General features: G+C 35.5%; 1 protein-coding gene across 1 annotated transcript in view; it reads right to left on the reverse strand.

Annotated features, from left to right (window-relative positions):
- ABCA10 (ATP binding cassette subfamily A member 10) overlaps positions 1-24,893 on the reverse strand; it is a 79,213-nt gene that overhangs the window by 21,838 nt on the left and 32,482 nt on the right. The window contains 14 exon segments of the mRNA XM_063718261.1: positions 3,951-4,064; positions 4,275-4,391; positions 4,393-4,446; positions 5,073-5,180; positions 11,774-11,911; positions 12,304-12,437; positions 16,166-16,332; positions 18,360-18,558; positions 21,043-21,162; positions 21,861-22,000; positions 23,261-23,351; positions 23,805-23,943; positions 24,188-24,307; positions 24,520-24,695. Coding sequence (XP_063574331.1) covers positions 3,951-4,064; positions 4,275-4,391; positions 4,393-4,446; positions 5,073-5,180; positions 11,774-11,911; positions 12,304-12,437; positions 16,166-16,332; positions 18,360-18,558; positions 21,043-21,162; positions 21,861-22,000; positions 23,261-23,351; positions 23,805-23,943; positions 24,188-24,307; positions 24,520-24,695 — 1,817 coding nt within the window.

Below are 24,893 nucleotides of genomic sequence, written 5' to 3' on the forward strand. Positions count from 1 at the left end.
AATCTAACAATGCAAGTGAAGAATGTATCTTTGACCATCTTGCTTCTTTCACCTTTATTCTGTTCCTTTTTATCATCCTACTATACTAATTACCCCATCTATATTGTTTTACTCATCAAAAAAAAAAAAAAAAAAAAAGCCTTCCATTAACCATTCCTTCTGGCAAGCAATGATAGCAACAACAATGCCTTGTAAGGAGTAATTAAACACTTCCTGTTTCTGCTTCTGCATTCTATATTTATTCTTCCATCTGCTACAAACTGTATTGTACATTCGCTGTTTATAAAACTGCAGTCTCAAAGTTAGTTGTAGACATCTGTATGTAGAGATATGGTGTAACAGATACCCTAAAGGGTCTTACCCATACTGTACAATTAAATTTTGGGAAATTGAAACAACTGTCCCTTAAATACACTGCTAGTTTCAAGGGGAAAAAAAAAGTGAGGAAATTCTTCAAGGACAAAAACAAAGCCTGAAACCCAACTTGGAGCATTAAGTAAACACAAAATCTGCTTGGGCTGAGGACAAGTCCCCGTATCAGCCCATGGGTTAGGAAGATATGATTTGGGTTCTCTTTAAAGTCATTTCCTGCAAAGACCTTTAAGAGACTAAAATGAAACTCTGTTGATGGGAGTTCCTTGTAAATCCCATATTGAGGCATGATACCCTAAGTTGGCTTATACAATCCTAGATGGATTCTACACTGTACTTCTCACAAAAATAACTGAAAATCTTTTGGGGATGAAAACATCCCTAATAAACAGTCTTGGGAGTTCCACACTTTAAGGTCAACCAAGTACGAGCTCCTCTCCCCGACAAAAACTTATCAAACATACAAGGCAATAAGCACTAGACGACTTTTGAGACTAGAATTGTCAAATAACAAGTAGAAATGTTGTTTTCAATGAAATGTTGAAATAAATCAAATATGAAATATAGAACAATAACAAGTAACAAAAGATTATGAGAAATAACTAAGCATATTTTAAATAGAACCAAAAAGGGTTTTGGAAAACAAAATAGAAATTTTAAGTAGTCAATGAGTAAAGATAATTTAGATGCAGATGAATTTAAAACAAGTGAATTGGAAGAAATGTCTGAAGCTTTCCCCAGAAGGCAGCAAGGACAAGGACATGAAAAATTTGAATGAAATGCTAACAGATGTAGAGAATAGTATGAAAAGCTAATATTATCTCAGTAGAGACTTTAAGTCAGAGAGGCAATATTTGAAGTGGTATTGGCTGAGAATTTTCCTAAACTGAAGACAGAAATGAGTTCCAGGCAGCCCAATTTATACGAAAATAAAGATAAATAGAAAATCACACCTAGAAACATTGTAATGAAAGCAAAAGTCAAAGAAGGTTAGTCAATGAGAGAGCCTCTACAAAGGATAGCAACTGACTGATAGCAGACTTCTGAACAGTTAAAATGTAAGCAATAAGAGAGTGAATTTTCAAAGTGATAAGAGAAAATGATTGTCAACCTAGAAATGCATAAGCAGCTAAATTATGTTTTAAGAATGAGGGTGAAAAAAGATTTTTTTTTTAACTATGAGAGTACATAGCTAACTGACCTGTTAAAGGAATATATAAATGATGCATTTTGGCAAGCAAAAAAAAAAAAAATGATTGATCTCAAAAGGGAGGAAAAAAAGACTAAAATCCAAGTAGGAATAGTGAACAAATAGATTGATTTAAAATGTACACGAATCTTTTTTAAGTTCTTAAAATGTTAATAAAAATGCTTATTTGAGGGATTAAAAAAAGAAAAGCAAAACACTAGACAATAGCATGTAAGTAGGGTAAGAAATTATTAATAATAAAATCCTCAAAATATGGTGTTGGAAGTAATTAAGATGTTTATTAACTTTAGACTTTGTTAAGTTTGGCACGTAAAAAATTTTTCAGGGGTGTTATGGGCTGAATTTTGCCTCCCCAAAATATATATGTTTAAATTTTAACCCCCAGTAGCTCAGAACATGACTATATTTAGAAATAGTCTCTAAATGGGTAATTAAGTTTAAAGGATGCCGTTGCAGGAGTCCCTAACCCAACATGACTATTGTCTTTATAAGAAGGGGAGATTAGGACACAGACACATCCAAACGGAAGACCATGAGAAGACACTGGAAGAAGATGGCCCTCTATAAGCCAATGGGAGAGGCCTCAGAAGAAATCAACCTTGCCAATAGCTTGACCTTGGCCTTCTGACCTCTAGAATTGTGAGAAAATAATTCTGTTCCTTAAGCCTCCCAGTCTGTAGTACTTTATTATGGCAGCCCTAGCAAATTAATACAAAGTAATAAAATATAGATTATGACTTTCAAACCAGAAAAAGAAAAATATGGAATAAAAACAAATTCAAACAAACAAAAAAGGGAAGAAAGAAGTGAAATCACATACACAAAGCAAAAAGTAAAATAGTGTAACTTCAAGAATATCAAAAATCATAATAAACTCATTAAATTAAAAGCATGTTGTCAGTCTGAATTAAAAAGCAAATAAAATCCAACTATATTTCTTTTACAAGAGACAGGCATTAAAGCATAAGAACAATGAAAGTTAAAAGTAAGCACACGTGGCAAAAAAGATTTATCAAGCAAATACTGAACAAAAGAAATCTGGTGTACCTATATTAATATGAGACACATTTGAATTTATGGCCAAAAACCATAAGAATAAATATGGTTGGTGTATAATCATTCCAGACTTCAATGCACCAAACAAAATAGTCTCAAACTATACAAAGCAAAATTGGATTAAATTAAAAAGTGAAACTGACAAGCCTACCTTTACAATGGAATTAGAAGAGAGAGAAAAAAAGATAAATGACTAATGCCAATGGTTAAGAAGACATTACCCTTAGTTATGGTATTTGACCATTGTAGTACAACCATTGATAAAACTGGCCCAAGGAATTATGTGATTAGCTGTCACAGGGATGCGATTTGGAAGCTTAGAAGCAATTTAGTAACCTTTAGGATTTCTGCTGGCATACTGAATTCTCCAACTGGTTGTATTTGTGATATTCCTGTTTATACTAAATCCAACTTTTAGATACTACTCACAAAGGCCAACCAATGTAACTGTAACAGCTCCAGTGAAGTAAAACTTTGGTCCCTTTACCCTAATCCCTCCACCCTGTCCACAGAAAGAGAAAGGAAAATCCAGAAGAAGAAGAAAAAAAAAGAGAGTCAAAGTGTAGACGTTGCTCTCTTTCTCACCACTGATCCCCAAACTAAGGGCAAGCCTAAGATGAGGCTGGGGAGAGAGTTTTACATTGCTTAAGAAAGTTATGATTTGGACTTGACCAACCTTTTAGATTTTTTTTAGTTCTTTAAGTGAATCTTACTTAACAAAATTGGACTGTTTTAATGTTTGAAATGGTCAGAAAGCTATAGTAACTGCTCAAGATATCAGCTAGTGATAGGGAAGGAGATGCAGTAGCGTATGCCTGAAGTAATAAGTAAATTATTTATTAAGAAAAAAGTTTCTTATTTATTTTATTCATCTATATAGCCCCCTATCATGCTTGTTGTTTGTTTTTTAAGGAAGGAGAATTATTTAAGAGGAAAACATCACTGAGTTGAGAGGCCTGGGTTTAAGTCTGATTCTTTTCAGTTTTTCCCACTCTGTAAAATGAAGAAATGTCCCGAATGATCTAGTCTTTCAGCTGTGACATGCCATGGTTTCTACAAATATTTTACTTCTTTCCAAAGAAACAGAGTTCTAAAAAAGAAACCTCAAAGAACAAATGGGAAATAAAGGAAATAAAATAAACAGAACATTCTGAACCCATAAACATGGTACAACAATAATGAAAGTCAAAAGAAAAACAAACAAAAAAAACCCCTCCATTCTCTTCTAAGCAAAGTATTTATACTTAAATTTGCATTTTAAAAAACTTTAAGAAAATTTAATATAAATGTGCACGCATGTATATATACTTACAATAAAAAAGCCAAAAGACCAAAAGCCATTATTTTTTCTCCACTTGCGAAAGATAAATGAAAGCACATATGTGAGGAATATAAGAGAAGCTGCACAACCAATTATGCATACCACCTGCAAAGAACAAGGATCAATGGCAAGATTAGAAATGGTAGGTCATAGAGGGAAAGAGGAGGGGAGAGAATCAGGTCATAAAGCTGCCTAAGGCAATTTTCTTATTTTCTTGCATATTACATGCCTTTTGCTAATGACAGAACATTCATGAATGAATTTTCATTTTGATTCTACTATTATAATTGGCCTGCGGAAAAAGTGATCACTTACCAAAACAAACATGAGTTCCCATGAAAGCTGGAATCCCAGAAATATGAAGTAGTAAATTAAATGTATTGAAAAGAGAATCAAGAAGTATAATGGAATGTCCACCAGAGCCTGTCCACACCCAGTATGCTGAAGGCCAGAGGCCTGAAATCCATAACTGGGATTGAACATTTTTCTGACAAAGAAATAGAAGGGATAGAGGAAGAGATCTTAGTTTGAAAGATTTTGTGGTTATATAAAAAAAATTGTTTAATAAATTTTAGAGATAGTATGTTATAGTGTTTGTGTGGCAAAAAGCATCCTCCTAAGTATCTAGCATCCCCAATGGAAATGTGTCGTTATTGGTTCAACAGAAAAGTCTCAGCTATTTTTAAAGTTAATTTACCCATTGATACAGATTAATGAAGATGACTACACTATATATTTTTAAAGCCCAGTTTATTAAAGCATAGTTAAATAATTGGAAACATTGTATGTCTGACATTTCATGCTATAGTTAAAAATCTAAATTCCCTTTGGCACTGTGAAATAACTGCATGGATCAAACAGTACCACATCTTCATCCCTGAAGTTTATTTAGCATGATTTCCCTTACAGCTGAGGCAATTTTATTGTACTAAATGGTAAACTTTCTGACCTCTTTGAAATCATGTGTTTACTATAATCTATACTGATATTAGATTGTAATGTATGTGTAAAAACATTAACCAAAGTACAACTCTGTGTGTATAAAACAATAAAATTGCAATTACTAAAGTCAAATAAAATCAATCTCAATCTAATTTCCTCTCTCTCTCTCACTTTATAATCGCTGATGCTGCTCATGCTGATAAAAGGAGAAATGCAGTTTGTGATCAACAACAAAAATACGGACCCATCTATAAAACCAAGATCCAGCACTATGTCATCCTGAAAGATGAAAACACATCAGTAAGCTGTTGCAATTGTTACAAATTATACAAACATTATAAGATACATTTCTGGGAAATAATGAAAAACTCTGGAAGCATTCACCTGATTTAAGAAGCAAAGAGACAAGCAAACATGTTTTGTTAACCTTAGTGGCAGGTTCCATTCCCAGGAACAGCATGATATAAAAGAAATTCAAAATCTCAATTTTATATGTATATACGGTAGTCTCCCATTTCCACAGGGGATATATTCCAAGACTCCAAGTGGATGCCTGAAACCTGGATAGTATCAAACCCTATACATAATATGTTTTTTTAATCTGATAACTGAAATGGCTACTAAGTGACTAATGGGTAACATACAGCGTGGACACACCAAACAAAGGGATGATTCACTTCCTGGGTGGGAAGCAGGACAGGGCAAGATTTCATCATGCTACTCAGAACAGCACGCAATTCAAAACATATGAATTTTTTATTTCTGGATTTTTCTGTTTAATATTTTAGAACCACAGTTGACCAAAGGTAACTGAAACATCAGAAAGCAAAATCACTGTGAAGGGGGACTACTGTACTTAGAGGGCATGAGCAGTTTCTCTTTTACATTTACATCTGATACTTTAGGGAGCTACAGTTATCATATCTGAAGCACTGAGTTAAGTCGTCATTTGTTCCAGTTCCCTATTTCCAAGTTGGCCTCTAATAGTGATTGTTGTTAAGCTGGACTTATGCTTAGGCATTATGCCTACCTACGTGCAAGATATAATTAGAAGAGAGCAAATCTTCCCTGCCTACATAATTTGACTTCTAGAATTGTTTAAATTAAACAATTGTCAAGGCATTGAGGGGTCTTTAAGTTTTTTTTCGAGACACTGTAATTTATTATTATTATTATGACAAAAAAAACTAAAGAAAAGGAGTGCAGAAAAGGTAAGTTTTTGTCATAAATGCAGGTGCAGGTGGAAGGGCAAAAAAGAAGCAATGAAAAGGTTGTTCTAAGAGTATTAGTAAAGATGTGGGAAGAACCAGATTACCAGGGGCTAAATAAATGCACAATCATCAGTGTAAGGGAAGGGTAACACTTATGACTCCATATCCCTGCTTCCCAGTATCACCCCGGGAAAGGATATTACCCATGTTGTTGATCCTGTTGCCTAATATTAAATGGGCCAATGTCATTGGTTGATGCACATATCTGTTTTCCTCTCTAAGAATCAGACAAGACTTCATCATGCTACCCAGAACAGTGTGCAATTTAAAACTGATAAATTATTTCTAGAATTTTCTATTTAATATTTTTCAACCATGGTTGACCAAGGGTAACTGAAACCACAGAAAGCAAAATCATAGATAAAGGGGGACTACTGTACTTAGAGTGTACAAGCAGTTTGGGTCCAACTAAATAGATACCTTTTTTCTCCTTTATATCCTGTACTCTCTTCTTGGGTGTACTGCTTAATTTGCTACCCTAAATCTCTGCTTTTCTTTGCTCCCCCATCTCTCTTCTGCATATCCTCAACTTCATCCTAATGATTCCCAAAGTATGCATTATCTCCGTCTACTTCTCTGGGTTCCTTGCTTTTAAAATATTTTACAGAAAGTATCTACTTGCGTATACTCTGCTTTATCTAATATACTAAGTCAAAAACTAATACTAGCATCTCCTCCAAATAAACTTTCCTTTTCAACTTCCCCATTTCTATCAGTAGTTTTGTGACTGTTTCAATTTCCTAAGCTACAAAATTGTCTTCTTACTTGCATACCTCTTTTTTATACTTCTTTCAATCTGCCATTTAATGCTACTATTCTATGAAATTCACATGAGTTTTTCTTTTGTCACTTATTCCTCTTCCTGTATGCTGGTCCAGACACTTTTGTTAGCTTCTGTTGGTCCTTGACTGGCATTTGAATATTAATATATGGTAGGAGGATCAGGGGGTCCAGATACACAGAAGGTCAGAGCTAACCAATGAAAGTCATTACTAGGCAGAGTTCTAATATAGGCATTGGAATCCTTCACCATTGGGATTCCAATGCCATATTAGAACTTGACTTGTGAATGTCCAGTTACATTCCTTAGTACATTTCTATTTACAACTCAAGTATATCAACTTCAGAGGCATTAGTGAGGACTAAATTAAATAATGTATAGTGAGGCCAGATGTGGTGGCTCACACCTGTAATCCCAGCACTTTGAGAGGCTGAGGCGGGTGGATCACCTGAGGTCAGGAGTTTGAGACCAGCCTGGCCAACGTGGTGAAACCCCATCTCTACTAAAAATACAAAAAAATTAGCCGGATATGGTGGTGCATGCCTGTAATTCCAGCTACTTGGGAGGCTGAGGCAGGAGAATCACTTGAACCCGGGAGGCGGAGGTTGCAGTGAGCTGAGATCTTGCCACTGCGTGCCAGCCTGGGTGACAGAATGAGATTCCGTCTCAAAAAAAAAAAAAATATATATATATATAGTGAAATAATAATATTTTTATTTGCTACATGTAGCATTTGCTATATGGGAGGTGCTCAATAACTAAGAATAGTTGTTTTTAAGATGAAAGCACTAGAATTTAAAACAGACCAGGAAGCAATATCAGGCAAGAACCAACAAGTAGCTAAGGAACAGATGACACATAGCTTAGTGAAGTACACATTTCAAAGTCTAGAAGGATAATGAGAAATAAAAAGGGCATAATTTTAAGATAGTGTGAAAATGAGGTTATTAAAAGAAGTCATGACAGCTTTAGAAGACACCTTCAGCAATCAGAGGCAATGTACAGCCAAATCTAGAGGGAAGTGAGCCTCACAGAACTGTGGAGATAGTGACTCTTCTATGCTAGTGGTTCTCTAAGTGTGGTCCCAGACCAGCAGCATCAACGTCACCTGGGTACTTACTGGAAATGCAAGTTCTCAGACCTCACATCTGATCTACTAAATCAGAATCTCTGGGGATGGTGTCCAGTAATCTGTTTTAACAAGCCCAGCAGATGATAGTAGTGTATGTTAAAGTGGAAGCACCTCTGGTCTATGACTTCTGCTGGCATATAAATCAGCCCCAAGATTTGAGGTGTCCCTGAGAAAGGACGTTATTAAATCTGAGTAAAAGGGAAATTATGACTGAAAATAAAAATAAATTATCCTCCACAATGGGTGAGCAGTAAAATATACTATACTAATCCCTATTCTTATTATAATTGATTGTTTTGTTTGGTTATGCATGAGTAAAAGAATGAATAATTATGGTTTTCTTTAAAAAGAAAATACCTGTTTCTGGTGAAAATGCAACAACTAGAAAAAGACTGAAATTCTTAACTTTCCTAAAGAAACACAATTTCCATTTGAATATTTTAAAAGTTATTCATGAGGGACTAAGAGAGAACTCAACTTCCCTGGATCCACAGGAGACAATTTAATATCCAAATTGCTTCCTTGACAAGCCTTCCTAACATTAATTTTGTCTAGATTTATATACATTGCAAGAGAAGAAGGTTATGTACCTATGCATCATCTCCTCTGTTTTCTGATTCGGTTTAGCAAAAAAGTAGATTAAAGAGCTCTATCTGTTGAACCCAGGAGGCGGAGCTTGCACCGTTGCACTCCAGCTTGGGTGACAAGAGCAAAACTCCATCTCAAAAAAAAAAAAAAAACAAACCTCTATCTGAACCTTGTCAAAAGGGAAAAATAGAACCCCATGTAAGAGACCGACCTAACATGTTGGAGCAATCAACAATGAATGTATTTGATGTCTGGAGGTAATATGCTAAGACAAATATTCTGTGAGTTCATGAGTAATAACCTTAGTAAGCAGATTCAGAAACTAAACTCAGGTAACTGATGGGTCCCTCTGGGGCCCACTAGCCACATGAGACCCATTCAGCTCTATGCAGGGTGAAAGGCTACCTGGAAAAGATAAATGTGTGTCATATTGCATCTGAAGCAAAAGCCTCAAGAGTAACTTCTTTCCTCAGCTCCATTTCTATTTACTCCACCTAAGGATTAACATAACATTCCCCAAAACACTGGGGAAAAGAAAGGAGGAAGGAAGAAGCAGAAGACTCAAAAGGAAAGGTACCCTCTATCAGACTGCAGGTGATAAGGAGGTCAACCCATGCTACTTTCTGCATGAGCAGAATTTCTTTATCTTGATATTCTCTACAGAATTCTCTTTGGCAACACCCAGAGGCCCTGGCAAACTTCCTGCTACCATTGAGGGAAAAACCCCAAATGCCATCTTTCTTCCTCCAGAGCTGGCTCATGGTCAGCCAGATCTATTTTCCCTATAGACAGAGAAAGCTTTTTTATTAAATGCAGGGTGAACTACAGTGGTTTGCACTCAGTAAACCCAGCATACATTCAATTCTGAAAAATCTGAAAGCCTTTAAATCATATTACTTAAAAGCTGCAAGATAATTTTTATGTCTTTACAGTAATGGAGTGAAGAGTTTGTCTGACAAAGGCTAACTGTAACATGCTTCCACAGTAATGATAATAATGGCTCATTGTTGTGTGATACATTAAACACTTTTAAAAATAATATCTTAGTTGAATGTTACATCTACTTTATGAGGTAGAAAAAGCAAGTATTAAAATAAAAAAAATTTTAAAGACAGGACTATTACAGATTATCTGCTTGCAGTTCCCATCTTGCAGAAGAGAAAGCTGTGCCATAATGGTAACAAACAGTGCACAGCATAACCAGTTATCCAGTCTACCCACTCATTCATCCATTCAACAAACATTTACAGAGCTTCTGCTCCATGCAATGCATCATCCCTTTGTGCTAGAAATAAGTCAAGTACAATTATTACTCTCAAGAAGTTCATATTTGAAAAACAATGACAAACTGAGTCTGCACTCAGTTCCACTGAAAAATAAATTAGGAGGGTCTTTAAGCATTAAAGCATCTGCTGAAAACTCCTGGATGTTAGAAGCAGGTTGATTAAAAAAAAAAGGCAAGACAACATCGATTCTATATTAAAAGTAAACAATTAAGGGTAAATAAAGGCATGATTAACTCTGGAAGTATTGGGAAATAGATGAAATTATATTAGATCTCACTCTTGAGAAATTACCAGAACTAAGTTTTGATTATATTTTTCTTATTTTTGCTCTGAACTGGTAGCACATTGCTATTACCATCCAGAGAGACACTGTATTGTTTTATATTAGATAGTTTCTCTACTTACAATTAAATCACCCTATCTCATTCGCAGAAAACTAGAGTTTGCATAATACGGTATTAATTTCTTATTATGCAATTTTTCAATAAAATTTCATTATCTAAAACCACTATGCATATCCTTGGCTAACATCCACATGATTTCTATAATTTTTCCCCTTTTTTATCTATCATAATCAAACACACCAGTTAAGAATTATTTGACAATTTAGAAAGAATAACTAAATTGCATCTGATCAAAAATTGCACTTCACACCCCAAGTTATAAAACATAAAGAAGCCAAACCCAAAAAAAGCACTGCAGAATTTAAAATGACAAAGAACAATAGAACTGTTAAAAAATCACAATTTTAGAATTGGACCATATTTTATCATAAATCCCTTTGTGATGGAGATATACATATACATATGTGGGTGTGTATACATACATACACACTCTTTCACATTTGCATTAATCAGTGTATGTGTCTTATATTCAAATACTCTCCAGGGAAATCTGACACTCTGACATAAAATTAAGGATTTAGGTTTAAGATATCTCTGATATTCTTCATTTCCAACCAAATCCATTCATTGATTTAAGTAAATATGCACTGAGTACCTAGTAAGTTGTATAAGGTAAACCAAAGTCAAAATTATGAGTTTTCAACAGTCCTATGATTTTTTTCTCTTTTATTTTAAATTTTGCAGTGTCCTTTTGGATCTTGGCTCTTCTAATGTTCTGTGTTGGACTGTGATTCTTAATCAGACAAGATTTTAAACTAGAGGGGTGAGGCCAGCCATAAAACATAACTCTACAGCATACCAAGTGGTAATAAATGTAATGGAAAAAATAGATCAGGATAAGGGATAGGAAGTGATAGGTTACATCTAATTTACTAAGTAAATAATTATATATTTAAATTTTTCCATAAAACTTTTGAATTTTAAAAATTTAATTAGACTAAACATAAAAGTACTTGAAAGATTCTTGATCTTTCAGAATAAGTAATAGCAAACATGTATTTGAATGTTTCCTCTTTCCTTTACAGGAACGTAAGCTCCATGTGGGTGAGATTTTTGTCTATTCTGTTCATGCTGTATTCTCAACATCTAGAAGTACCAGAAAATAGTACACTCAGGAAGTAGTTATTGAATAAATTTAAATGTGTATATATATTTATACGTAAATATATATATGTATGCCACGCTATGTTCTAGGTTCTCAGGAAATTCATTTAATCTTCACAATAATTCTATAAAGTAGGTACTATTACACTCCCTATTTTGCAGATGAAGACACAAAGGCAAGGAGTAGCTAAGAAACTTGCTATTAAATGGAAGAAACAAGATTTGAACTCACATGGTAGGCTCTAGAGCCCTCATCCTTTATCCCTCTACTGTGTTGCCTCTTATATAAGTCAATACTCTACTTACACGAGCAAATGAAGTGCTCTCCGTTTGAATAAGCTCCGTGGAGTTAAAAATTCTCATAAGGGCGTTGCTAACAATTCCCATAAGAACAGGAAAACAATTCAGTTTCTTGGTATTACATGCAACTGAAAATCTGTAATCCTTAAAAAAGTACACAAATGTAAGTTCTAAATTCTTACAGTAAATATATTTATTGTATACTTTGTATATTACCAGAGTGGAATTAGAATGAGAAGGAGACTATTAATTTTTCTTTGACACTTCTGCCTTCTTTGAATTGGTACAAGAATGCATTATTTTTGTAATTCAAGTGACTTGTTTTGTAAATGAAATGGATTAACATTTACTAACATGAAAAGATGTCAAATATTTGTATTTTATGTGACAAAGAAAGTTTCAAGCCTCCTCTAATATGATGCCAATTTAGAAAACATATTTAAGTTTCCTATAGTTCAAAGTACTAGGAAGTGGTAAAAAAAAAAAAAAAAAAACACACACACTCATGATAAAACAGTGCATAGAAGCAAACATACCTTCTGGTCACCAGACACTATGATGGCTCCACTGTAGGAGGGATCATCTGAGCCATTTCTGTTTCTAAAGTCATCTATTTCCAAAACTATATCCTGACGCTTCAGTGAATGCACGAGGTCTTCAATATTTGATCCTAATATAGTGGAAGGAAGGCAACAAGAAAAAAAAAAGCAAGAAAATCAAAGTCAAAGCTTAAAATAATAATGACTGCCAATCGTGTTAAGAAAAACCCAAAGCCAAAATTGACAAATGGTATCCAATTAAACCAAAGAGCTTCTGCACAGCAAAAGAAACTACCATCAGAGTGAACAGGCAACCTACAAAATGGGAGAAAATTTTCGCAACCTACTCATCTGACAAAGGGCTAATATCCAGAATCTACAATGAACTCAAACAAATTTACAAGAAAAAAACAAACAACCCCATCAAAAAGTGGGCAAAGGATATGAACAGACACTTCTCAAAAGAAGACATTTATGCAGCTAAAAGACACATGAAAAAATGCTCATCATCACTGGCCATCAGAGAAATGCAAATCAAAACCACAATGAGATACCATCTCACACCAGTTAGAATGGCAATCATTAAAAAGTCAGGAAACAACAGGTGCTGGAGAGGATGTGGAGAAATAGGAACACTTTTACACTGTTGGTGGGACTGTAAACTAGTTCAACCATTGTGGAAGTCAGTGTGGTGATTCCTCAGGGATCTAGAACTAGAAATACCATTTGACCCAGCCATCCCATTACTGGGTATATACCCAAAGGACTATAAATCATGCTGCTATAAAGACACATGCACACGTATGTTTATTGCGGCACTATTCACAATAGCAAAGACTTGGAACCAACCCAAATGTCCAACAATGATAAACTGGATTAAGAAAATGTGGCACATATACACCATGGAATACTATGCAGCCATAAAAAATGATGAGTTCATGTCCTTTGTAGGGACATGGATGAAATTGGGAATCATCATTCTCAGTAAACTATCGCAAGGACAAAAAACCAAACACCGCATGTTCTCACTCATAGATGGGAACTGAACAATGAGAACACATGGACACAGGAAGGGGAACATCACACTCTGGGGACTGTTGTGGGGTGGGGGAGGGGGGAGGGATAGCATTAGGAGATATACCTAATGCTCAATGACGAGTTAATGGGTGCAGCACACCAGCATGGCACATGTATACGTATGTAACCAACCTGCACATTGTGCACATGTACCCTAAAACTTAAAGTATAATAAAAAAAAAAAGAAAGAAAAACCCAGAATAGCTTAGTAAAGAGCCTTGCTCTTTAGGAGTACAATACTATTCATTCTGATGCTACGACATTAAGTTCCATTTACCATCTTCAATGTGACGGACACCTTTATTCTTTTCAGAAATATATTCATTTATCTTATAATTCTCACCAGGTGAAAAGAGTTCATGAAAATAAGATTGCAATTCTCACAGGAAGAAAATTTGCCAGGAATGACTTTTATAAACTTTACCAGAACCCTGTAACATTTGTAATTATGAATAATACATACAAAATATACCTCATGACCCAGGCTTGTTCTAGTGATCCTATCAACCTTAAATGGCACTAACCTTGCCATGATATTTAAAGTACTAGTAACCCATTCAAAACATCTTTATGGAATTAAGTTAACTTTATATTTGCCATTGTGCCCCTTATTTTTCTTGACTTGATTTCCATCATAGATGGAAAGGAAGTCAAGTTGGTCAGAGGGAGAAGTCAAGCTATGATGCAGCCTCCACATCTGAATCAACCACCACCCCCCCCCCGCCCCCAAGGGAGCTCTGGATTTAAAAGGACCCATCAGGGAGATAATTCACAGATCCTTTGAAAGAGGCGGCTTGCAGCTGCAGGCTCCATAAGACAGCTGAAAAACTGAGTGCCCTCGGTGTGAAAGGGCAATGTGTGTCCCCAAACACACATCCTCTCTGAGGAATCTGAAGGTCGAGATCACGGGAGGATTTTACCTTACCTGGAGCTAAGATGAATTTAGAAAGCCAAGCAAAATACAGGGGTAGAGAAAGCAGTGGGAAGAACCCTGTGGGCACTCTCAGCCCCCAGGGAAGCCATTTCTGACTTTGTCTCAGAGGGGTCCTTGGGGAGGGCTGCCAGTGGAATTGGGGAAAGACCACAGGAAGAAGGAAACTTCCAGCTGAACTTTGTAATAATTTTAACCAAATGCATAGTTTCCTGGACAGAATCTTGGGGAGGGAATGATCAGGGAGTGCAGATACAAGCACAGAAGCCATGGCAGGGGGAAGGCACATAACCCGAGAGCCCTGCTTGCTTTCTCAAAGGGAGTCTTGTAGCGTGCGGTGAGTTCTCAGTCCTGCTCACCAGTTGCCTGGAAACAAACTCAGTTCTGTTGTAGGGGCATTGAGACCACCTTGCGGGCCGTGTGGGAACTGAATGAGGCCTGTGACTGCCGGCTTTCCCCCACTTCCCTGGCGACCTGTACGATGCAGCAGAAGCAGCCATAATCTCCCTGGGAACATAACTCCATCAGCCATGCCCCACAGGAGCTGCTGCAAGCCCTGCCCAAGTACAGTCTAAGCTCAGACATGCCTAACCCTGCCCTCACCTGCTGGTCTTTCTCCACCCGCCCTGGTAGACATAATCTCTTGGAAGTTCTATGGCCCCGAACCACCACCTGAGAAACCTGAATACTTATCCAGGCGACCCTAGGGCAAGCTCGTATCCTCCCTATACTACCATAGCTGATGCTCTCTTGAAAGTGCCACCTCCAGGCTAGAGGCTGACCAACACTGTTCCAGCACACTAAACAAAACTACAACCAAGGACCCTCACAGAGTCCACTTCACTCTCCTGCTACCTCCACCAGAACAGGTGCTGGTACCCACAGCTGCGAGACCTGAAGATGGGTCAAAAAATAATAGATGTTGGCATGGATGTGGTGAAAAGGGAACACTTTTACACTGTTGGTGGGAAAGTAAACTAGTAAAACCACTATGGAAAACAGTGTGGACATTCCTTAAAGAACTAAAAGTAAGTCTACCGATTGATCCAGCAATCCCACTCCTGAGTATCTACCCAGAGGAAAAGAAGTCATATGAAAAAGATACTTGCACACACATGTTTATAGCAGCACAGTTCACAATTGTGAAAATATAGAACCAGCCCAAGTGCCTATCAATCAACGAGTGGATTAAAAAAGTTATATATATATATATATGTATATGTGTGTGTATATATGTATATATACACATATTAAAAGTTATATATATGTATATGTGTGTGTGTGTGTGTATATACACCCATATACACACACACAAACACACACCTTGGAATACTACTAATCCATAAAACGAAACGAAGTAGTGACATTTGCAGCAACCTGGATGGAGCTGGAGACCATCATTCTAAGTGAAGTTAACTCAGGAATGGAAAACCAAACATCATATGTTATCACTTATAAGTGGGAGCTAAGCTATGAAGGTGCAAAGGCATAAGAATGATACAACGGATTTTGAGGACTTGGGAAAGGGTGGGACGGGGTTGAGGGATAAAAGACTACACATTGAGTATAGTGTACACTGCTCAGGTGATGAGTCCACCAACATCTCAGAAACCACCATTAAAGAACTTATACATGTAACCAAACATCACCTGTTTCCCACAAACCTATTGAAATAAAGATAATATAAAATAAAAAATATTAAAAAAGAAAATTAACCCATCAGTTTCCTTCATTTGAAAATGGAGCAAGCTGGACAGACACCATTTTTGTTTTCAATTGTCTCTCAGGTATGTGCTTTCTAATGATCTTTGATAATAAAAATTCACACTAAATTTCAGCCCCATTTCTCACCTGTATTATTAATGATTAACAGGCTGGTAAGAGGCATCTTCGGGATTTGTTCCAGAGAAAGGAAATACATACTGGGTGAAAACTCCCAACAATGAGTTTCACGAGTTACTTTATACATTATCTTCTCTAGAATGACGGGGATAAAAGCAATTCCAAGTACTAGTAACCTAAGTAAAACAAAATTAGAACATGAGTCTGAAGCAATTTTCCTCTGATTATTTAAGTCACAAAGATGCTATATAAGTGCTAACTATGGAAATTCCACATGCATATTTTGTGTTTAGTTAGATAAAATGAAACATACAGTGACAGTAATCTGAAAATTAGCACAAAAAAATTACATACTTTGTATCACATTGGAAGATATTGAAGGGTAATAGAGTATCAAGAGAAAAGGTGGAATCCAGGGGCAATCCTCTGTAGGTATGCTGGTTTACCAGGAAAACACAGGAAATGATTTTATGAGATAACAGGGGCCTCAAATTGCCTGGGTACTTTTGATGAGAAAAATGCCCTATTTTACACTGCAGCCTCAAGCTTGCTATGTGCACAATTGCAAGTAAAATTTTAACTTTCTTCAATTGTTAGTTTACAAATATTTTAATTTCATGAAACTAAATGCAATATTTAAAACACTATTTTTATATCCTAGAAGTCATCCCACCAACTCAAATTGCAAGTGAAATGCTTCCAAGCAATCTTTGTTTCTCTAATAAGCATATGAGTCCACTCTGCAATGACTACTTTCCCATCAGACTTCAGACTCTACCTCCTTCTCCCTATCAGCCATATATTTCATAGAAAAAAAATTGGAATCTATAGGACAGAAACTCCTTCATTTTATCGCCGCCAAAAGAAAAGAAAACACACCCACAGATTCAGTTATCTTCTCATTCTTTTATTCTGTTGAAGTAGGTAATAGATCTTTGCTCCTAACAAAAAGATCAGTCCTTGTCAACATTGCGATTAATCCAAACTCTCCACCCTCCGTGTATCTCTCATTCATTATAAAATCAACTTTCTTCCCGACTTCACATTGCCTTTTAGCTTCTGCTCTTTCTACTTCGCTCCATAGTCAAGCACTGCAAAAGAGTTGTCTACTTTCAGACCTTCTCTTGATAAAACCTTTAGTAACTTCCCTTTTGCCAAATCCAATGGATGCTTTTGTTTCTCAACTGTTATTAACCCTCCATATTTTCTAATCTTGGCTTAAATGTAACAATTTCAGTAAGACCAACACCAGTCAACCTATTTAGAATTGTAATGTACCTCCAACTCCTGTCATCCCTCCCTATCCCCTTTTCTACTCCAGTTTGTATAACCTGGCATATAAGTTATTTAGTTTTATATTCAGTATTTTTCATCTTTTCCACCCAACCAGATGTAAACACCATTAGAATAGGGATCTGTGCCTTTTGTGTTCACTAATATAACCAAAGCTCCTAGAACAATGCCTAGTATACTATAGCAGGCTTCAATGAAGATTTGTGATAGAATTGAACAAGTTTAAAGGCCTTATCAATTTTGTTCACTACAGTAGTAAAACTGTGCCCCAAAGAGTTAAAGAAACCAATGACTAGCAGAAATTATTGAGTTTGTAGGGTTTCAGATTGAAAGAAGAAAAAAAAAGAAACAATTTGCTGAAACACTGAAACTCCCTCAGCTTGTAAGATAATAAAACTGGCTGAAATCAGCTGAAACCAATATGGCCAATTACAGTTGGTCCAGAATCATCCTGCTGACTTCACAGCCTGAATTTCCACCATATATTTCATACCAATTGTGCTTGAATTTGCATAAGGGATACATGAGGAGGCATGAAGAGATATCCGTACATGCCTGAGGACTTTCCAGACCTCTCCTTTTCTTCTACCATGCTAATCCCAGGACCCACCCCCTAAACCTTTTCTAATAAAATTACTGCCTTAAAGTCAGCACAGAGAGACAGATTTGAGCTGGTCTTCTGTCTCCTTGTGAATCAACTAGCAATAAAAACCTTTTTTTTCCTCAAAAATCCGGTGTCATAGTATTGGCTTCTAGCACATGAGGCAGTGAGGCCCTTTTCCTCAGTAACAGCAGGATAGGTAAAGATACTAAAAAACTGTCAAATGAATGAATAAATTATTTATTTTCTTAATATTTGAATGTTTTTTCATATATTGACCAAATAGATATAAAGTAATCTGATACTCACAAACACAAAAGAGCTCTCGTTTCACGCCTTAACTTTAAGAAGCGAAGTGTTGCCACTGCACAGATTTGTCGTCTCCAGAGAGCTGCACTACTGACAGCCTTTCTTGTTTCAGGAAGAGAACAAAGAACCTGTTCCATTTCAGACTCATCTCCAGTGTTTCTTGTCACATATATTTTCTCTTGTTTCCCAATGTCAAAATCTACAATCATGTAATAAAACATTTTAATAGGCTATGTTATCTGCACTTTCTCTTTAAAAACATTGAAAATGATGTTAGACTATTTGAAACAGCACTTCTAACAAGTTAAGCTACTGATATCCATAATCAAAATTTACATTAAAAATCTTTCCTTCAAACATATGTAATGGATTCAATTCCAATGAGACAGTAAATTAATTTTTGAGGATGATTGAGGCTTCCTAACAAGCATTTATTCTTTCATACCAATAACAGTAGCTCTTCACTAATGGATACTTTTGCAGAGCAAGTTTTATGCAGAAGCACAAAGACAAATTTATGTAGCTGAGTTTCCAACAGGCCTCCTCTGTCATCTGGAATTTCCCCTATAGGATTAGTTCAACACTGATGATTGACATCTCAGTAACGAGTTCAAGACACTGTGCTTTCAAATGATGGAAAGTTCATGGAAAGGCCTCCTGTTTGAGTCCCACATATACCACACATTAACTGTACAATTTTGGCTAATCACACAACTTCAAATATCAGTTTTCTCATGGGCAGCTTGATGTTATTATGGGAATTAAAAACAATATAATTCAAGGACTGAGCACAATGGCTGGTATATAGTAGCCTCCTAAATTTTTTTTTTTTCCGATTTTTATTTTTGGTGCAGGCTTGTTACATGGGTAAATTGTGTGTCATGGGGATTTGGGTGCAGGCTTGTTACATGAGTAAATTGCATGTCATGGGGATTTGGGGGTTTGGTGTACAGACAATTTTGTCATCCAGGTAATCAGCATAATACCCACAGGTCATTTTTCAATTCTCATCCTCCACACTTAAGTTAGGCCCTGGTGTCTATTGTTCTCTTCTTCGCATTCATGTGTACTCAATGTTTACTTCTCACTTATAAGTAAGAACATATGGTATTTGGTTTTCTGTTCCTGTGTTAATTTCTTTAGGATAATGGCTTCCAGCTTACTCCATGTTGCTGCAAAAGACATGATCTCATTCTGTATGATTGCGTGGTATTACATAGTGTACATGTAACACATTTTCTTTATCCAGTCCACCACTGAGGGGCATCTAGGTTGATTCCATGTCTCTGCTATTGTGCATAGTGCTGCAATGAACATACCTGTATATGTCTTTATGATAGAATGATTTATATTCCTTTGGCTATATACTCAGTAATGGGATTGCTGGGTCGAATGATAGTTCTATTTAAAGTTCTTTGAGAAATCTCCAGACTGCTTTCCACAGTGGCTGAACTAATTTACATTCCCACCAACAGGGCATAATCACTCCCTTTTCTCCACAACCTCATCAGCATCTGTTATTTTTTTACTTTTTAATAACAGCCATTTTGACTGGTGTGAGATGGTATCTTGTGGTTTTGATCTGCATTTCCCTATTCATTCATGATATGGAGCATTTTTGATATGCTTGTTGACTGCATGTATGTATTCTTTTGAGAAGTATCTGTTCATGTCCTTTGTCCATTTTTTAATGGGGTTGTTTTTGGCTTACTGATTTGTTTAAGCTCCTTATAGATTCTGGATATTATACCTTCGTTGGGTGCATAGTTTGCAAATATTTTCTCCCATTCTGTATGTTGTCTGTTTATTCCATTGATAGTTTCTTTTGCTGTGTAGATGCTCTTTAGTTTAATTAGGTCTCACTTGTCAATTTTTCTTTTTGTTACAATTGCTTTTGGAGTCTTCATCATGAAGTCTTTGCCAGGACCAATGTCCAGAATGGTATTTTGTAGGTTTTCTTCTCAGGTTTTTATAGTCTTAGGTTCTACATTTAAATATTAAATCCATCTTGAGTTTATTTTTGTATAGGGTGAAAGGTAGGGCTCTAGTTTCAATCTTCTGCTGTGGCTAGCCAGTTATCCCAGCACCATTTATTGAATAGGTAGTAATTTCCCCATTGTTTGTCTTCACTGGCTTTGTTGAAGATCAGATGACTGTAGGTGTGTGGCTTTATTGCTGGGTTCTCTAACTTGTTCCATTGGTCTATGTATAGTAGCCTCCTAAATTCTTCTAATTATTATTACAAAGTAAACTAAGGAAATAACATCTTATTTTATTACTTCTTATTAATACATTAATTAGAATTAGTTTATTAGCTAATTAAGAGCACATTTTTATAAGGAATGGCAAGTAAGAGGCAATAGCAGAATTCATCGCTATAGCAGAGAGCTTTTGATGATAAGCAAGAAGTGGTCATTGCAAAGAGATGTGCCTGTCACTGACATGGGAAGCAGACAGATGTTGGAAAGCAATTTGCCTAGCATCAAGACTGATTATACTCGATATAAAATGATTATAATACTGGACAATGCTAGTATTTTCTATCTAGTGGACAATGCTATTTTCTATCTAATGCATATTATAGGTAGAAATCCACATAAAAATCTACAAATATGAATTAGAACATCATCTTTTTCTCTTCTCTTTTTTTTCTTAATTTTCTGCTAGACACACATTTTTATACCTGGTTCATCAATTGCTGATTTTCCTTCTAGGTTCAAGAATACTTCATTCAGAGCTGTCATTGAAACAGCATAATTCCTTATGCCCTGGTCAGAACACTTATCAAGGTCACTGTAAAGATCTAAAAAGCCAATAGTAATAAGTCAATGCAATTAAAATTATCAATGAGTATATTAAAATACTAATTTCTAAATATTACTCAAAATAGATGTATACAAATGTTTTCATATTAAAGCAATCATAATAATCCAAAGAAATCTTTTCTATAAGATATTCTCTTGTCATTCAAATCAATTTTAATATTTTACATTTCCATTTTGTTTCATAAACTTTAAAATTCTTGTATCATTACGGCTGTGTGTGTTTGTATAAGCATGTATCTGTATGTCTATCTAAAAATTTATTAAGTTATACCTTATCCTCTGTATTTTCTAACTTTTCTATACTAACCATTTTATAAATATAATAAAATTATTATAATTTTCAAAGACTCTATTGAACTGCTTACATATATTTTAAAAGATAAAGTCTCATTTCATCTGTATTTCTAACAGAAACTGCTACTTCAGAAAAGAGATATTTCAAAGTTTAATTCTGACAAAGAGAGCAAATCTGGGTTTCTATATTCATGGAAATTTTAGTTGCTATAATACGTCTCTGGTAACGTAAATCATCATATTGGAAATGGGAACAGATTACTTATGAATAAATATTTTCATTTGTATAAGCTTTAGAACTCGATTCATAGAACAACAGAAAACGCAGTCAGCACAATCATGAACACTTACATATATTCTATGTGATTACACAGTAAGTTACCTGGAAATTTGTTCATTTTTTCCAAAGGCAAAATATATACAAGTTTTTCTTCACTTTCTGTTGTTAACTTGGCATCAGGAATGTGCTGCTTAATAAGGGACGTGATTTTCTCTGTGTCACACATTTCATTCCTGTGTAAACTATTATTTCAAAAGAGCCATAAGTCTCTTGAATTCTTTTCCAACACCACCACTCATGAAAAGATAGTTTTCTATTAAACAGCTTATATGTATTACAGGCATATTCTACTTAACTCTAGTAATTGGTTCCTACAAATCAGATACTCCACTTCAAATCGCTAATTCAACTTCAAAGTGCTAATTGGTAGCCTATTTTGCATTATTTCAAATGGAAAAATTATAGTACATATCAACACCAATTCCTCTAAATGTAACTAAAGCACAGTGACATTTTAGCATACATACACACATACACAAACACACATACACACATGCAAATACATTTGTGTATAAAACGTTATTTTACATGTGTGTATGTGTGTGTATATATACATATATAAAACTATCATGATTGTGCTACATGTGTGATATACATAAAAAACAATCATGATAGGATATAAGATACACGAAACATTGCTTCTGAATAACTGGAAAATTCATAAGGTTTTTAATAAACAGTTGCTTTCTATGCAGTAAGTGGTTTCTCTTAATGTCAACAACTTCTATTTGCAGAGCTTGTTTGTGAGTATTTGATGCTTTCTAAAATGTTTCCATGTGATATTCTGCCATTCTATCAATTAGATTTGGAATATAACTATAGAAATTTAGGCCAAATTGTTTTGCTAAAAGTAATCAATGGCCTATTGAGGACATAAAGATAATTTTTTCTATACAAATATTGGCTTAAAAATGTTGTATAAGCCGGGCATGGTGGCTCATGCCTGTAATCCCAGCACTTTGGGAGGCCAAGGCAGGCGGATCACAAGGTCAGGAGATCGAGACCATCCTGGCCAACATGGTGAAATCCCGTCTCTACTAAAAATACAAAAAATTAGCTGGGCATGGTGGCACATGCCTGTAATCCCAGCTATTCGGGAGGCTGAGGCAGGAGAATCGCTTCAACCAGGGAGTCGGAGGTTGCAGCCACTGCACTCCAGCCTGGTAACAGAGCGAGACTCTGACTTCAAAAAAACAAAAAACAAAAAACAAAAAACAAAACAAACGTCTTGAGAAGCATACTTTGTTTTTTAATTAGCATGCTTAAAACCAAGAGATAACCAACAAAGGAAATGTTAATGAAAGAGACATTTTGGGCTGTTTATTGCAAAACAGTTTCTACCAAAAGTTAAGTTGCCTTTCTTATATTTCTAAAGGCTTCTATAAAATGTCACCCTCATATTAATACGCTCATTTAAAAATAACTACACCTAGAATACATACCTTAAATGATATCCAATACCCCACTTTCGCTTCAGAAACAAAGATGATCCTGCACATTTCAACTTCCCATTAGACAGAAATACCTTCCTATCTGAGTAGAAAGGAAGATTCAAAAAATTATGTGAAGAGTAATTCCTTACATGGTATATTCTCTACTTTGGATACCAAAACACTGAATGAAATTTGTAATATCAAAACAACTGTAATGTCATTAAGCCCCTGGGTGCAGTATCATTTCTAATCCCCATGCCTATTGTGAAACAGGCCTCAGAAATTCACTTCATTCCCCATAGCAAATCCAGTGCCTCAAAACTTTCCAAGGATGGCCTGATTCTTCACCTCTTCCTTTGTCCACATACTTTGCCATGTAACTTTGCAGGGTTACACTCCATGTGACTTGTAGCCAATGGCATGTGGAGGCTTGAAATGGGCTTCTGCAAATAAACTGCAAACAAGATTTTCTTCTTTTGAAAACAGGCTATGAAAAATAACTCTCATGTTAAATCCTTAAATAACTAGTTGGAATAAAGAAGCCAAGAATCACCAGCCAAGATGTCAGCCTCATCCATGAATTGGGTACTGAAGAGGATAACTCGGTCTACTTTATGCTCCTTCAGGAGGCTCCACACTTGGTGTCTTGAAAAGGGATCCAATCCAGCAGTTGGTTCATCTAGCAGCAAAACCTACAGAGGAGGAAATGTATGAAAGCATCTTCCTCTTCACAGTGAGGCTCTTCAGAAAGCACCATGAAAACTAGTGTGATTTCTAGACTCAAATACAGTCCTCCACCAGATCCCTAACAAGCTTGCATGGTACTTTATTATAAATTTTCCCTCACATTTGGTAATTACAGTAGAAGTTGGACTTTAATAATGGTTGTATATCCTTCAATCTAAATTAATTGTAAAAATATATTTTTTCTCTCACCTGAGGATCTCCTAAGATGGCAATCCCTAATGTTAGTTTTCTCTTCTGCCCACCACTTAATTTTTTAGCAATAATGTCTTGAATGCTTTGCATGTCTAATTCCATTATAATTCTTTTTACCTATCAAAAAAAAACTCTGTGTTAACAATATCAAAAAAAATCAAATATTTTACTTTAAGCAGTTTTTACTCTCTAAAAATGAAAAGGATTTATTCTAGAACTTCGTTGATTAAGCTTTATCTATCAAAGAGTAAAGTAATAGCTGAACAAAAAAAAAATACAGTCAAAAGTAAATTATTTCCAAAGCCATCAATTTTAGTGTGTTCCTGTACCTCTTGTTCCACTTCCTTTGGCTGAATCCCTTTTATTTTAGCAAATACCCTGAGGTTTTCTCTCACAGTGAGGAAGTCAAATTGAAAATTGAACTGTGGACAAAATCCAATATTCTTTCTAATTTCTTCCATGTCAGTTATTTCAGAGAGTTGGGTATTATAAATAGTGGCTGATCCTATAAATAGAAATTTAAAAGGCTTTACTGCCAGAATGTTGATTCTGTGCAGAGTGATAATATATGTTAGTATTTAGATTTTGTTCAAAAAACTTGTTTTTATTAAAGAAACTTCACATTTTCCAATTGCATAATTAATACATTGAATAATTCAGATTACTCTTAACGTAAATATCTGTGTCCACAGCAATGTAAAAT

This window comes from Pongo abelii, chromosome 19, assembly GCF_028885655.2.
Source record: "Pongo abelii isolate AG06213 chromosome 19, NHGRI_mPonAbe1-v2.0_pri, whole genome shotgun sequence".
Classification (NCBI taxonomy): domain Eukaryota; kingdom Metazoa; phylum Chordata; class Mammalia; order Primates; family Hominidae; genus Pongo; species Pongo abelii.